This window comes from Helobdella robusta (assembly GCF_000326865.2).
Source record: "Helobdella robusta unplaced genomic scaffold HELROscaffold_28, whole genome shotgun sequence".
Lineage (NCBI taxonomy): Eukaryota > Metazoa > Annelida > Clitellata > Rhynchobdellida > Glossiphoniidae > Helobdella > Helobdella robusta.
Window position 1 is genome coordinate 546229 of NW_008704435.1, and position 17421 is coordinate 563649.

General features: G+C 34.3%; 1 protein-coding gene across 1 annotated transcript in view; it reads left to right on the forward strand.

Annotated features, from left to right (window-relative positions):
• Positions 1 to 581: 581 nt before the first annotated feature.
• HELRODRAFT_187099 (hypothetical protein) overlaps positions 582 to 17421 on the forward strand; it is a gene marked incomplete at its 5' end in the record, with an annotated part of 23223 nt that continues 6383 nt past the window's right edge. The window contains 20 exons of the mRNA XM_009020460.1: positions 582 to 668; positions 934 to 994; positions 1253 to 1326; positions 1778 to 1901; positions 2188 to 2279; positions 2518 to 2628; positions 2845 to 2968; positions 4193 to 4296; positions 4454 to 4556; positions 4977 to 5041; positions 5529 to 5622; positions 6191 to 6310; positions 6396 to 6510; positions 7412 to 7551; positions 7714 to 7850; positions 8108 to 8188; positions 8392 to 8604; positions 8936 to 9034; positions 9438 to 9570; positions 15105 to 15220. Of these exons, the coding sequence (XP_009018708.1) occupies positions 582 to 668; positions 934 to 994; positions 1253 to 1326; positions 1778 to 1901; positions 2188 to 2279; positions 2518 to 2628; positions 2845 to 2968; positions 4193 to 4296; positions 4454 to 4556; positions 4977 to 5041; positions 5529 to 5622; positions 6191 to 6310; positions 6396 to 6510; positions 7412 to 7551; positions 7714 to 7850; positions 8108 to 8188; positions 8392 to 8604; positions 8936 to 9034; positions 9438 to 9570; positions 15105 to 15220 (2193 nt within the window). The remainder of the gene's footprint in view (positions 669 to 933; positions 995 to 1252; positions 1327 to 1777; positions 1902 to 2187; positions 2280 to 2517; positions 2629 to 2844; positions 2969 to 4192; positions 4297 to 4453; positions 4557 to 4976; positions 5042 to 5528; positions 5623 to 6190; positions 6311 to 6395; positions 6511 to 7411; positions 7552 to 7713; positions 7851 to 8107; positions 8189 to 8391; positions 8605 to 8935; positions 9035 to 9437; positions 9571 to 15104; positions 15221 to 17421) is intronic.

The window sequence follows — 17421 nt, forward strand, 5'->3', positions numbered from 1 at the left end:
TATTGTTTTAAGGAAGGTTTAATATTTTTTCATACGATCAATACGGCTTTAGAATTGGTCATTTAACTGAATTGGCCTTTTTGGATTATTACAACAGGAATAAGCTTTTTCTAATTATTATGATTGATAAAGATTATTAACACTTGATATTTCTATTGTTCTTACGGAAAGCTATTGATATAATTAGCTGAGTTGAACTTATTAATTAAAACTTTCTTCTCAGTAACTCGACAGGGCAAAGTGTCAGCAAAAATCCAACAACTACTCAACACACTGAAAGTATGATTTCTATTTTCAAAACATTTATTCAAATGGTACCAAAAATTTTTAAACATTCTTTTTGCATGCATTTGTTAGAAAATTTAATTATTTGTCTTTTGTGCAAAATGTGTGAAGTTCTGAGAGGGAGAAGATTTTAAATGAAACCTTGAGATAAGGTGGACAGAATCTTTAGATCATTATAATTTAAGGTTTTGAAGCACGAGAAGGAGAACCTTTCTGCAGTAGGGTTGTACAGATATTTTACTAGGATATACATTTGCATCTGTTCCATGTGATGATAGTTGAGAGCTGTTCATGTCATGTTTCAGGACTGTCTTATGCTTGAACAAAACTTGCTATGTTATTTAATATATCACAATTGTATATATAAGAAAAAGGGATTAAATGTAAGGTATTTAATTACAAAATCAAAAAAAACGAAGTCAACACTCTGGCTAGCTATCATACAGTACAAATGTATCATCAGCATGAAAATATGCCAAGAGCATGTAAATTCATAAAGAAGCATAAGTGTTCAAACACATATCAACTAATTTTATCAGCTTTTAACCCAAACCATTTTGAAATGAAAATTTGTCTGGCCTTTTGACTGTTAGTGTTTGTGATGAATGTCAATTTCTTTTTAATTAAACATAATTTTTGTTTTTACAGCGACCAAAACGAAAACCTCTTCGTGAATATTTTGTTGATGAAGAGGACAGTGTTCTCGAAAGTAATCCCTCTTGCCTCATGATAATCAATAGTTCATTTATTTTTATACCACTTTCAAATTCTTGTTGCAATTTTTCTCCCAATTTCATCATAGTTAATCATTAGAGATTAGCATAATTCAATTTTTTCAGTAATATGTTAATACAATTTGTTGTGCTTATATGTTGAAACTGTAAATGCATGAATGCTTATCAGTTGTTTCGAGATTCTTTGATATCCGACTTGCTTCACTGATAGAATGATGATTTATTTCATTCAGTGCAAGTTGCTGATCCCAGTGCTCCAAAGCCCGAAGGCAGTCTTATTCTGCCAACCGTGGGAGAGCAGTTAATTGTTAGTTCTTGCTGCTTGCTTCATGTTTTTATCTTGATTATATATATATATATATATATATATATATATATATATATATATATATATATATATATATATATATATATATATATATATATATATATATATATATATATATATATATATATATATATATATATATATATATATATATATATATATATATATATATATATATATATATATATATATATATATATATATATATATATATATATTTGACTTTCTGTCGTGTTGCCATGTGATGTTCAATTTTACAATTTTTGCCCAGTTCAAATGCACCTAGCCAGATACAACACAGCACCAACACAACGACAACACAACACCGCACAACAACACTATACAACACAACACCACACAACGTAACACAACACCACATAACACTACAATATCACCAACAACACAGCAACACCACACAATGTAACAACAGATTCCTTCAGGACTTCCTCGTAACCTGGAAGCAGCCATCCAGAGATATGGATCTTCCTCCTACAAAGCTACTGTGGCTACTGTACTGGACCCCAACGGCAAGCCAACCATCTCTCTTTTATATGGTCAGCAATCAGGAGATATTTTTTATTTGGAAATATTTTTTTGTTTCACACCATAACTTTTTTTCAATATGATCACTGGACGGATGTGTTGAGGCAAGATCTATCTGGTGCATTTATACAAAAAATGGCATTGTAAAGATTGCTTAATTAAGCATCGTTTTGATTACATGGAGTACTGCTGGTTGATATCTTGACCTGCGTGCCAAATAAATTATTAATATCTTATAAGTTTAATTTTGTAAGACTAAATCAGGGCATAATTAATTTTCATAAAATTGAAATGCAGGTAAGCTACTTACTCGGGCCCACAAAATAGCATACAACTTATTGCATAAAGTAGGAGCCAAGGGGGATGGTGCAGTCAAACCTGGTGATCGAGTCAGTCAGTCTGAATGACTTTACTTGCTTACTTTTCATGTTTTGTAATGCCTTTTTATTAAAGTAAACGTTTCTTTAAACTTTTTAAAAAGTTTTTACAAAATTTGTATGAAATTACAATGTATTGAAATTAGATGCTTATTGCATTTAGTTTATAATTTGTATATTGTATCGTTATGGTTTAAACATTCTGAATGTGTTTACTTGTTACAGTTTTTTTATTTTTGAATGAACTTAGGTGGCACTAGTCTACCCAAACAACGAACCCATATCATTCATTGGAGCCTTCTACGGCTGCCTGACAGCTGGTGTGGTGCCTGTTCCCATTGAGGTCCCTCTGCATAAGAGAGTCAGTACTTCAACTTGGGTTTGTTTGTTGGCTGCCTCTCTGCATGTCTTCTCTACCCTGTAGCACTTTTGTCATTTGTGCAGTTGTCTTGTTGACGGTGTTGTAGTGTAGTGTGGTCTGCGATTGATTACCATTCATCATTCATTTATTCATTAGTCAATTATTTATTAAGCATGAGCTACAAACACTTCTTCGATTTGACCCACCTCCACGCAGGATGCAGGTGGTCAAGGCATTGGATTTTTGCTGGGCAGCTTGGGGGTGACTGTTGCTATGACATCTGAGGCTTGCTACAAGGGACTTCCCAGGAATCCAAATGGGGAGGTCATTACATTCAAAGGTCTGTTGTAATGCTTTGTAAAACTATTGTATGATACATATGCATAACACCTTTAACAATTATATTTCGAGATGATGGATGGGGTTTCATTTTGTTGAAGAGTTTGTTTAAAATTCTCTTTGAAGACTTCACAAGTGATTCCAGTAACATATTCCAAATCAATTGGTAGTGAGTGCCATATTTTGGCTGAAGCAACCAAATAGCTTTTTTTCTTAAACATGAAGTGTTTTGAACAGAAAAGCAGAAGATCTCCACATTTTGCTGATCTCTAACTGTCTTTAGACACACCTAACACTAAACTGTTCAGTTTTTCAAATATTCTGCTGGTCCATTTTTGATCAGGCAATGTCTCATCATAAATTTAACTTTTGAATTGAATTTTATGTAATACCATGTGAATGAAGGTTTTCCTTAGACAATAATATTGTTATAACCGTGATACCGAACGCATTGGATTCTAGCGTATTCTGGAATGTTCTAGTGACTGGAGCATTCTAGAGTATGCTAGAATCGGATCATCTGGAAGAATCTAGAAACGACGCTTGCGAAGAGTATATAAGCGCACGTCGCAAGAAGATTCTTGATTAGTGATATTCGTGATTAGTGATATTCGTGATTAGTGATATTCGTGATTAGTGATATTCGTGATTAGTGATATTCGTGATTAGTGATATTCGTGATTAGTGATATTCGTGATTAGTGAAATTCGTGATTTTGTGAATAGCGATTCGGTGAATTATTTAAAGCGATATTTGATTTGTTTGTTGACGTTGTCATAGCGATAGATTTTGAAAGATTTAAAAGTTAATTGTTGCGTTAGTGCGAATTTACTGGAAATAAACGATTAGTTGATTTTTTTTTGTAAATAAAGTTTAATAACTAATAATAGTTGATTTCTTCTGTAAATAAAGTTTAATAACTGTTTGGAATATTTTATTCAATCGAGGATTTGAACCCGTTGCCTCGTAAATCGGTTACGATAGCGAGTATTATAACAATATAGTTATGTAATATGGCAACAGTATGATGCGTGTGCCCAGTCTTACAATGCTGTTTCAACACTGAGTTTTTACTGACTTCGTCCTAGTAAAAAATAAAACAACGCCTTTACTTTATATAGCGTAATATCTTAATTTCATTAGTAGAAAAGAACAGCATCAAATGTTTTAGAATTTATTCATTTTAAATTGTCAACTGACTTGTTAAGAAGCACATAAAATTCAGGCTGGCCTCAGGTGCAATGGTTCGTGACTGAAGGGTTGAGCAAACCGAGCAAGGACTGGCTGCCACCTCCCAGACCGTCAGACAATGCTGCTGCCTACATTGAGGTTTTCAGATCTTGTAACTCATTCTGCACTGGCTTATCTTGCTTACCGATTTATGTACCTTCATATATTTATGATGGTGTTATTGTAAAATATTTAAAAAGATACACTCTGTCTTAATTTGTTACTGAAATGTGATATTTGTTCGTGGATGTTGAAGTATTCGACGATGAAGGATGGCAGCGTGATGGGGGTGAGCCACAGTCGGTCCAGTGTGCTGAGCCACTGCAGGGCACTCACAGTGGCATGCAACTACACTGAAGGTTGGTACACTCATTCCGTCTTTCATACCCTTCTGATGTGTATCTATATATGGTATGATGCTCAACTATATTGTCATTGTTCCCCTTACATTTGTTCTACTTAATTTATGATCTAATTGTTGATTTAGCTTTTGTGTTTGGAATTGATTTAACATTGCTTTTGTCATTCAGTTGATTTCTATAAGTTGAGAATCTTCATTCTGTGATTTTTTCTGTAAATGTAATGATGTTTGTGCTATGTTAATAATTTTTTATATGCTTAGATGGTGCAGTTAATTAAATCAAGTTACAAATACAATATGCCATAACTGCCATTGGTTCAAATGTTTGTAAAGAAATTAATTAGAAAGATGGGTTTTTATTGAATACAGTAATGAATGAATGTAAAATATTATATCTGCTGTCTGATCATCCAATCAGGGGAAGTGATGGTCTGCGTGATGGACTTCAAAAGGGACGTTGGACTCTGGCATGCAACATTAACTGTCAGTTTTCTACACTTCTTATTTTTACTAGTTATCATTTATAGTTCATTTATTTTCAAGCATTTTTTTATATTTCCTTTCAATTCTTCATTCTCGGCTTAAATTTTCTTTTTGCTCTCTATTAAAATTTCTTGTTTCTAAATAAAATGTGAACAGCAGTTGGGCCTTCCAACTCTTTCTACAATTATTCACATCCTTTTTTCTCTTCATATTGTTTGTACAAACATGTGTTAATGTACTTTTTAAATAAACGAAATTAAAAATGAATGATGCATTAAGTTTTCAAAAAATTGTTCTAATATTTTCGGATGAAAATAATTTGTCTTTTTTAGCAAGTACATCATCACTTTCACCATTACCACCAAAAACTTCACCAAGACCTTAACCATCACCAACATCTCCACCATCACCAACATCATCACCATCACAAACATCTCCACCAATATCATTTCCAACTTATTCGTCATCTCCATGAAACTTTCTGCAGAGCATTTTCAATGGCATGCATGTGATATTCATCCCGTACTCCATCATGAAGATTGATCCTGCATCCTGGATGAAGATGGTCACAAAATACAAAGGTGGGCATAGGCGGCCAGCCACCACATAATAAATTGATCACCGTGTACCTTGATCTTTATATCTTATATACCTTGCATACACTCAACTTTTTTGTATTCTTTGGCAATATAAAATAATTATATAAATAACGATTGATTTAAGGGTTGAATCAGATTGTTGCAGGTTCATCTGTCAATGATAATGTTATTTATGCTATGTGCTGAGCATAAATTTTGGCTGGCCAGAATAACAAACAAATACATGCGGCACTGGCACTAGTCTGGCATCCAAATCAATTGTTGTGTTGTTTATTTATTAAATGTTGATTTTTGAGACAGGAAACATTTTTTGTAAGACAATTTTTAAGAATGTGGAAGAAAAATTGTTATGTTGTAGATTTTTTTTTAATTAATAACGAGCTTATGATAATGTTTTCTCATGAACTAAATATATCATTTTAGTATCATAATAAGCAATGAAAATTTTTGAAACAAAAGCTTAGAAATTTTCTTGATTGAAACATTATTTATTTATATATACACAATCATTCTGAAAATATTCTGATGTTTTGAAAATTCTACACTCCAGCCACAGTAGCAGTAGTGAAGTCGAGGGATCTACACTGGGGGTTGCTGGCACAGAAAGATCACAAAGACATCAACTTAGCCAGTCTGCGCATGCTTCTTGTGGCTGATGGTGCTAATCCTTGTTAGCCTCTTTGCTTATTTTTTTGCTGACAGACTCCCATAATTCAAGTTCAGGAAATAAGTATTCAAACAATTGAATGATGCAGGGTCTTTGACATCGTGTGATTCATTCTTGAATCTGTTCCAGAACAAGGGATTGAAGCCGGAAGCTATCTGTCCGTGTGCCTGCAGCACTGAGGCCACCACCATATCAATCAGGAGGTGGCGCTAGTTGTTCATTCTGACACTTATCTATTTATTTATTTCAACTTACTACCGTCAATTTATGTATAATGTGTTCTGTTATTATCGCAAATAGTTTTGCTGTATGCACTGTGGCTAAAGGCAATGTCAGTTGTTCATTGTTTTTTAATCATACAAATTTATCATTTTTTTTAATAGGGTTACTCATTCCTGTTGAGTAAATATTTCACCATACTTAATCTTTTTTTAATATGGATATGTGTCTTTTCAAAATCAGAATTTTGGAATTTGAGTCTATCTTCTACTTTCCTAATCATTTGACCTTCCCACGGACAGTATTATTTTTAGCTAATTATTTATTACCTGTGTATTTTTACTGTTTTTAATAAACCTGCATTTATGAGTTTTTTTTCAGTTTGAATGCAGAGGTTACCACAAATTTTTAAATTAACAATGGGAGCTGGTTAAAAAACATGTCCATTTTGTAATCTTAACGACTAGAACAAAAGGCGTATTCCTTATCCTGGAACGTTGTCATATATTGTAAATAAACTCTCACGAAAATATTTTTGACGCATGTTTTCAAGATGTGGAGTTTGCATGTCACAAAGATAAACCATTGATAGTGCCGTAAAGATTTTCACTTTAATATCTCACTACCATTGTATGTTGCGTTGCTGATTCTGGTCAGTCAAATTTCTATCAACAACTACAACTCTTTCAATCAAAACTTCCCCCTGCTCAAACCCTCAAAAAACAACAAATTTATGAACGCTCTTCAAACTTTCATTGGCAAGACTTAAAACTCCATTTTTGTCACAACATTCATATTGATGTAATCCAATTAGTTATGTTCTGCTCATTGAAAAGTTAATAATGTGCCCTTAAAGTTTGTCATTTGTTACCTTACCATTACCAGACCCGGCAAGACAGGAGTGAATACATCAGGCAGAGGTGTTCTTTCAATGCACGGTCTCAGTCATGGAGTCGTCAGAGTTGACAGCGAAAACAGTTTAACTTCATTGACCTTACAAGATTGTGGACAAGTTCTTCCTGGAGGTATGTTCTGCTCAGTCTGAATGCAGCGACGGTATTTTATTGTACATTCTAGAAAACTAAATACTACATGCTGTGTAGTGTCTATATACAGTATTTATAAATTTGATCAATGAATTAATTAGCATAAAACAAATTGAAATATCTAATTCTGAATGAATGTAGGTTCAATGGTTGTTGTGAAGTTAGAGGAGCAACCAATGTTGTGTAAGACAGACGAGGTTGGTGAGCTGTGTCTCAGTGCTACGTATTGTGGCACTGGCTTCTGGGGGCTCCAGGGACTCTCCAATAACGTTTTTAAGGTTTGTGCAGTTGTCTTTTTTTATAAATCATTAAATCATTCATAAATAAATAAATGAATGAATGAATTAGAAGACAATTACTTCATTAGTTTTTCCATAAAATGTCAATTAAACATTTTTTCATACAATTTTATTGCTTTAGCAATTAGATTTAAACCTGGTTTTAGATTATAATTATTGTAAATTCAATTTTTCTTCAACCACTTTTTACCAAAAGATAGATAAGTTGTTAAGTGCCATTCATCTTCGTCTTTCAGGTCGTCCCAACCACTAGCGATGGGAAGCAGTTGAGTGATAGCTATTATGTGAGGACTGGTCTGCTGGGCTTCCTTGGTCCAGTGAGTTTCTATCTTTTCTCTGATATTTGTTTTGTTGTGATTCTCTGTTGCATAAGGTTTCTCTCTTTAGAGTGTTGCTCTGTCTTTCAACAATTATCTACTGAGAATATTCAAGGCTGCACCATTACACCGTCTGATATGATACTTGTCTGTCTCAATAGTAGTATATGTTTTAATAACTGACTAAATAATGCACGCATCAGGGGGGACTGATATTTGTATGTGGCAGTCGAGAGGGCCTGATGGAGGTTGGAGGTCGAAGGCACAACACAGATGACGTCATCGCCACCGTGCTGGCCGTCGAACCGCAGAGGTTCATATACAGGGGCCGCATAGCTGTCTTCTCAATCAAAGTGCTCAGGGACGAGAGGATCATCATTATTGCTGAACAAAGACCCGAATGTGCTGAAGAAGAGGTGTCTTTTTTGTTTGTGGGGACTTTTGTGTGTGCTCGTTCATATTTGTCATGTGAATGAGTTGTTACAATCCAATCAATATAATTCCAAAATATAGCTATTTTTTCATTATTTCTGCTCTTTTATTTTTATGAAAATTCTTCCATAGATGGTTACCACGAAATAGTTGATGATCTGCAAACAGTCAACATTCTTAATTTTTTCTTAATCATTCAGTCTTTTAATTAATGAGGATTGTCCCGTTGTTTTTAGAGTTCTTCATTAATCATTATGATAGAAGCTAGTTGATGTGATCAATTTAAACAATAACACTTGCTTACAAACCCACCAGAGTTTTCAATGGATGAGTCGCGTGTTGCAGGCTGTGGACAGCATACATCAGGTAGGCATCTACTGTCTGGCTCTTGTTCCTCCCAACCATCTGCCGAAGGTTCAGCTAAATGATATTTTGCTATTTTAGACCTTCAGCTGTTTCTTACTTGTCAACATTTTTCCAATTATTTTACCATTAGAAACTTTCAGCCAGCATCAACCAACAGTAGTACATCATCTGCATTCATATATGAATAATTTTGCCACTCAGTTTACTTTCATTATATCACTGTTTTGTTTCAAAATAGTCGAAATGTATTTTTATTTCTTTCCTTTCTTCATGTATCTTCATAGTTTGATGGGTAGAACGTAAGTATGTGCTGTCATTTTATTACAGCTCTTCATACAAGATACTTATTTTTGGTTTTTGATTTCAGTTTATTTTTTGAGTTTTAATTTTTTTGCTTCTAAACCTAACCTTATTTTAAAGTAGTCATCTTGAATCTTGCCATAAATCTCAGACTCCATTAGGTGGCATCCATCTAACGGAAACCAGAAAGAAGTTTCTGGAAGGAAGTTTACATCCATCCAATGTTTTGTTGTGCCCTCACACATGTGTCACCAACCTTCCAAAGCCCAGAGAACTACATCACGGTTCGTTACTTTATTATGCCATTTATGTTTTTCATCACGAAACGACATGTTATTATTTGCGATATGTTATTAATGCGCTCGTCAACTGTCGTATTTTTCTGTTTGTCACTGAAATATTATTTATTTTAAGTTTTCAATGTGCTACTAGTTATCATTGGACAATTTGTATGTAGTTTCATTTAAAATGCATGTAGCAGGCACATTGCTTCAGGCATTTTCCTTTATATCAGTTTTTTTGTACGATAAATATTGTCGAAATGTGTTATTAATGCTCATCAACTGTCTCATTAACACACAATAATAAAACTGGCCACGTGTTAGAAATTTGTTGGGTTTTGCTTCTGAAAAAAAATTAATTTTTTGTTAATTATAATTGTTAAAATTATATAAAATGGCATAAAGTTATATAAAATTACTGTTTTTAAAAGTAAAAATATTTTTCTAAAGGCAACAATGAAATCATGCAATAAATAAATGGCCATTTGTTAATTTGGTGCATGTACAAATTTCAATGCAGTCACACGTAACTGTTTGTTGGTTTTATATCTGTAAACATTCGCCTCAGGCATGTCATATTCGCAATTATCATTTGTTAACGTTCTCTTTTATTTCAATTATTTATGCATATTTGTATCATGATTGATATTTTTGGTTTTTATTTAACATGGTTGGACTGCATCTTATCATCATATGTTCAGGAGAGAGAGGTAAATGCTTATGAATATTTTTGTTTCTTCTGTGCCACTTACCCTGAGACTGTTGTGTACCATTGCTCTTTTTATTGTTGCTGTTGTTATTGTTATTAGAATCTTCTTTGAAGCAAGCTTTTACTTCACTTTTCATCATTATTCACATTTAAGCTTTTTATCTCAATTGTATGTTTTGTTTCTGTTTAATTAGTTTTAGAATTTCGTTAATGAATGTTTGCTTACCCAGTTAGATGGATAGACAAGATTTTTCAGAAATAACTGCCCAAACAAACTCAGTTACTATGATTTTCCTTCTTTTCACCATTGAGTTCATTCTCTCATTTCATTTAAAATGACACTAGTGACCGAAATGACTTCCAAAATTTGAAAAAATTCAATTATTCTGATTTTATAAAATTTTAAATTTTACACTTATTGTCATTTCATTTTGTTGCTTTTGCTTGTTTTAAAAAAATTGTTCATACTGGTTAAAATTTTTAAAATGAAAACTATTATTATAATTTCACCATTTTTTTAATATATCATCCACAAATTTTGTTGTTTTTTGAAAAAACGTAGCAAATTGCAAAAACATACGGTACTAAAATGTTTTTATAATTGAGTTTAAAGGCTGTTTCAAGGCAGTTTGTGTTACTATCAACTATAATATTGAAACATTTTTTATCATAGTTGTCTATCGAATGATGCTTTGTAATATTCGCATCAACTCAGCATATCTTTGTAAATTAGTGTATGCAAAATATTATTCACGCTTTTAAATATAAGCAAAAATAATTAAATGTATACATATTATATTAGGTCACAAGAAGCTGTCGTAACATAAATCCCAATATGAGGCTTAATGTTGGTCATCTGACTCAGGACACGCACATTTAAATGCATATAATGTTGATGATATAATCTTTTTTCCTCTGTTGTCTCCAGTTTTCATCAGTTGTCTCCAGCCAAAGAGTCCAAAATGACTTGCAGCCATCCGTTTCTGTCATTTGCAATCTTTTCTAGTGTGATTCTAATTCTCCCAGTAGGTCTCCCGTGTATTAATAGCCAAGCTCTTTCCAAATCTCACCTAAGACGCTTGTTCCATTACGTTTTAGGTCTGCCTTTTAATCTTTTCCATTCCAGTTGATACTTCAAGATTTTATGGGTGTCCTGAACACCTCCATCTTCATCATTTGTCCTGCTCACTTCGTCCTTCTCTTCTTGATAACATCACTAATATTCAACTGTCCTATTCTTTTCCTGATTTCCTTATTCGTGACGTGAATAAGGAAATCAGGAGAATTTGTAGCTACTTCGTATCATTCTTCTGATGAACATGTTCTCACAGGCATCCAACTTTTTTCCATGCTTCTTATCAATGCTCATGACTCGGCTTAATATTCCCATATATCAAAACCGGGACCACCATGGGCACTCTAGGTTCTTAGCTTGGCCTTTGGTCTAATGTCATGCCTTCTGAAAGCTTTGGTGTATAGTCTCTGAAATACTCATGCTAGTACTTTCGTTATATAATTATATATGTATATATATATATGTATATATATATTTATATTTAATTCATATGATTATGAGTTGTTAACTGGTCAATTAACATGGATAGATTATTTCACTTTTTGTCGGAGTCAAGTGTTTTGATGCATTGAATCAATTTAAGGCACAATTGTTGCCAATCGGAACATGGCAGCAGCTTTCTGAGATAAAACTTGATTCTGTTTGCATTCAAATCTTAGGCATAAAATTTTCATCTGAAGTCACAAACTTGGGTTGTATTTGTGCTATGCTTGATCATTTAAAATACATAACTTGACTTGTATGTTCAGCTTTGTGATTTAAGACTCATTGGAAGATCTCTTCATAAAGATGCTGCTCAATGTTTGGTGCAAGCATTTGTGCATTCAAGTCTTGATTTTTGTGATTATTTGTATTTTGGTTTGTTTGCAAAGTCTATAAAAATGTTTCAGTTTATTCAAAACTGTGCAGCTAAAATTGTTATAGGTAATTTTAAGTTTGATCATGTTTTTCTGATTTTGAATGAATTGCATTGGTTGGTTGTTAATAAGAGTAATAAGAGGGTCGTATATGTCCTGGTTATGACATTAAACTGACCCTCACTGCCTTGTGAGTGATGTTGGATCATCAAAGGCTAGGCCCACCGCTTATAACTGTGGTTGCGTAAGGAAGGGCGTCCTGCGTAAAAATTAGCCAAATAAATTACTTATGATGACAAGTGACAATGGTTTCATCATAGGTAGCCTCCGATCTCGGGGAAAATGTCGTTTAAACGTGTGTTGTTGTTGTAAGAGGGTCGTATATAAAGTGTAGTTATTGATGTTCAGATTCTTGCAGATGTTAAAATACCTGGCACACGTCCTAAAGGCCGTCCAAAGAAATCCTGGTCGCAAACAATCGAGCAAGACATGAAAGCTCTAAATTTAAATGAAATGGATACAACTGATCGTCTAATTTGCCACAAAAAATTGATGGCAAAGAAAACAACGTCTTACCTCGGGGGAACTTGGTCTCTGGATGCTAAACGAAGATTGATTGATTGATAGTTATTGATGTTAAAGATTGTGAATGTGAATGGCTGGGCACCTAAATGTTTGATTGCTATATGTTTAATGAAGCTGTCGCCTTTTCGACATTTAAGAAGTGATGATCTGTTGAGGGTTCCAGAATCTCATTTGAAAATTGGATCGCGGGATTTCTCTGTTAATGAACCAAATACATGAAATGGTTTTTCTAATAATTCATATCAACCGGGATTATCTTTTGAGATGTTCAAAAAATGATATTAAAGACATTTATTTGCTCTGAAGAACCGTGAATATGATGTATACGTCATTTCAATTTCTGTTTTGTTAATCAGTGATTTGAGATTGTAATTAAAAAAAGCATAATATAAAAAGCTTAAAAAGGTGTGTGTGTGTGTGTATATATATATATATATATATATATATATATATATATATATATATATATATATATAATGTTATTAAGAAATATCACAGCATTTTCGCCATTGTTGAGTTTGTAACTAAGTTTTTCAATTTTTCGAACAATTATTTTATTGATATTATTCAATTTATTCAAATTAATAATGCAATCTAAAATAATTAGAAATTTTATTATTAATTTGAATAAATTGAATAAAAAGATGAAATAATTGTTCGAAAAATTGAAAAACTTAGTTACAAGCTCAACAATGCGGAAAATGCGGTGATCTTTCTTAATAACTGTATATTCGACACATATATATATATATATATATATATAAACATCGTTGAAAATAGAAGCCCATTTTGCGTTAATAACTTTTTTTAGTAACAACTCAACACTTCTGAACTTTTCAAATTGATATTTATTTAAAACGAACGACATGGTGAGGCTAACAGCGCTGTTTCGAATAATTCATCATCAGAGCCATGTGAAAGTGAATATATATATCACGGTTTCTCCTGTGTAAGGTAAGTTTTATATATATATATATACATATATATATATATATATATATATATATATATATATATATATATATATATATATATATGATCAATGATCCATTTTAATTTAACAAATGATCATTGAGGTCAGGGGCATTCATTGTTTGATGGCATCCAGTTTTCTGTCGATTTGCATGTATGATAGTTGTAAATGTAGAAATGTCTGTGCATGCTTCGTGAAGTAATTCACTTTAAACAAGTTTTATTAGAGTTAGGGAGAATTTTTGACATGATCAATGAAGGCATAAATATGTGTATTGTGGTTGACAACAGTTATTACAATTTTTAAAACATTTCAAATTCACAATTTTTGTATAATATAATTTTGATCATTTCATAATTTTTATAGTTTTTGATATAATCTCCGTCAGTACCTGATCTAAGGTGGCACTGGCCCCTCCGTTGTAAGCAATTTTAAGTCAGAAAAAGGGCCGTTTTATGTATAAAATCGACCATAAAAAGGTCGTCAGCCAAACTACCACAAATCTTGCCCCCCTAGTGAAAATTTGGAACCCCGTCAAAATTCTAACATTTTCAAAGTTTTGGCTCCCCCGTCAAAGTTGTCTAGATTCGCCTTTGATCTTCGTAATTTAAGTATTTAATTCACAATCAATGCATTCAGCAGATCAATTGCTCTGCAAGTTGTTTTCTGACTGTTGAAATGTTCATGCCGAGAATTGATTTACTCTCTTGCTTCTTTGCATGGCTGTTTATGAGGTTGTAAAGTTTTGTCAATTTCTAGTTAAATTGCTTTGCTCTTTCCAAATATATATCATTTACATTTACACAGAACTTCTTCTGTTGTGTTAAACTTTATTGTAATTAAAATATCTAGTTTTATAAATTGAATAGTGGTTTTAATTATTTTTCACGTTCATTGTCAAGATATATATCGATAGAAGTTCTTCATTTAGGCTCTGAAAGTAACCCTTTTTGAAATTTTTTCATTGTATTATTGCTGTTATTATTGTTTTCGTTATTATTTTATTGCTATAATTGCTATAGTCAGCATGCTTCATTTACATGTTTCATTAAATAATGTTTTCTTTTACCTGGCTTCGAACAAATTATTTTTGTTACTATCACAGTCTTTTTCAAATGCATAGAATATTTGAATTGTGAATATATTGAATACTGTGGAAATGAAAGTCTTTAATTTATTATGTCAGTCCACATTATGCATGTGTATGCACTGGAGTTGCCATTATATAGATTTCAAATGTCATTTAATAACATAGCTTAAAAACAAATGAATTTTTTGAGGGTACCACTGCCCATCAACATTAGCATAATGACAACCTCTTCCATGATACAACGACAGATATCACTCCATCAGCTGTGCATGTGGGCAACATCGTGCAGGGAGTGAGGCTGGCATGGGCACAGGGAAGGGATATCGGGATCATGGATGATGTCGATAGTGATACTATAAGAAAGGTTTGCTTCTTATTGATGGTGATGATGATATTAATTATCTAAATGCTGGTGGCAATGATATAAGAAGGGTTTTGGAAGTCAAGAAGGAGAGGTTTAGGGTATGGAGAAAGGACATGACGGAGGAAGCGGAGTCTGAGTATAGGAGGGCTAAGAAGGTTGCAAAACAGGCAGTGGCAACTGCAATGACGAAAGGATCAGATAGGTTAATGAAGGAAATGGAATTTGATGTGAGTTCGAGGAAAATGTTCAAAGTAGCAAAGCAGTCAATGAGGGATAGGAAAGATGTTATAGGGAATGGATGTGTTTGGGATGGATCTGGCAAGTTGTGCATAGATGAGGAGGAAAAAGCTCAGGTGTGGAAAGCTCATATGGAAAGGTTGATGAATGTAGAGAATGAGTGGGATGGAGATGTGGAATCCGCGGTCACACACGGACCTATAGAGAAGGTGACGATGGAGGAAGTAGAGAAAGCAGTTAGAGAAATGAAACTAGGTAAGGCGACAGGGGTTTCGGAGTTGGCGGCAGAACATATAAAAGCGAATGGGGTGATAGGAATTGAAGTTATGATGAGAATTGCTAACAGTATGTTTGATGATGAAGGTATACCTGAGGATTGGCGACACAGTGTGTTGGTGCCGTTGTATAAGGGCAAAGGAGATGTGAGAGATTGTGGGTCATATAGGGGTGTGAAATTACTAGAGCACGGAATGAAGGTAGTGGAGAGGGTGCTTGAGAGGAGGTTGAAAAGTATGGTGACAGTTAATGAAATGCAGTGTGGGTTTATGCCTGGTAGGGGAACGGTGGAAGCGTTGTTCATGGTGAGAATGTTGCAGGAGAATTATAGAAAGAAGAAACGAAGATTGTACATGTGTTTTGTGGATCTAGAAAAGGCTTTTGATCGAGTACCGAGGAAGGTCATTGAATGGGCGTTGAGGAAGAAAGGAGTGAATGAGAGACTTGTTAAAGCTGTGATGCAGCTGTATGAAGGGGCAAAGACAAAGATGAGGGTTGGAAGGGGGATGTCGGACGCTTTTAGTGTTAAGGTAGGAGTGCATCAAGGATCAGTGTTATCACCGTTTCTGTTTGCAATTGTGATGGATGTTGTGTGTGGAAACATAATGGAGGGGTTGTTATTTGAGATTTTGTATGCAGATGATTTAGTCTTGATGGCTGATAGCATGGAAGAATTGCAGTTAAAATTTGACAGATGGAAAAGTGTTATTGAAAAGAAAGGGTTAAAAGTTAATATTGGTAAGACGAAGGTAATGGTGAGTGGGGAAGGTGGGGAGCAAGTGATAAGTAAAATAGACCCCTGTGGGGCATGTGACAGGAGAGTGAAGGCTAACTCGGTATTGTGTATAGGATGTCAGAAATGGGTGCATAAGAGATGTAGTGGTTTGAGGGGGGCACTGAAAAAGGTGGAAGGCACGTTCAAATGTAAGAAATGTGTTCATGGTGTGATTAATAGGACGGACGCAAGGACGGGGTTGAGTGGTGGTATTGAAAGAGTGGAAAGCTTTGTTTACTTAGGGGATAAGCTGAATGCGGATGGAGGATGTTTGAGCGCAGTTACGGCTAGAGTTCGTGTAGGATGGATGAAATTTAGGTAACTGGGTGGGGTATTGTGTGGAAAGAAATGGTCAGTGAAGATGAAAGGGAGGGTATATAAACATGTGTGAGAGCAGCGATGGTATATGGTGGTGAAACTTGGGTGTTGAGGAGAGAGGAGGAAAGTGTACTGCAGAGGGCTGAAAGAGCTATGGTGAGGATGATGTGTGGAGTTAAAGTGAAGGATAGGAGGAGTAGTACAGAGCTGATGTCAATGATGGGACTGAATGAGGACATTGTGACATTGATAAGGAGATCGAGATTGCGGTGGTATGGACATGTGTTGAGAAGGGATGAAAGGGTCGGGATTAGGCGAGCGTTGGAGTTTGAGGTTGAAGGAGTGGTAGGAAGGGGTCGTCCGCGATTGGGATGGAGAGAGCAGGTGGAGAAGGACAGGGTGAAAGCGGGGTTGCGTGATACTGAGGCGAGTGACAGATGTGGATGGCGTCGAGGGGTATTTCGGTTTCATCATAGGTAGCCAAACGGCAACCCCCGATCTCGGGGAAAATGCCGTCTAAACGTGTGTTGTTGTTGTTGTTGTTGGTGGCAATGATAGAGCTGATAATGATAATGTCAGATAGGGCGTGAAAGTA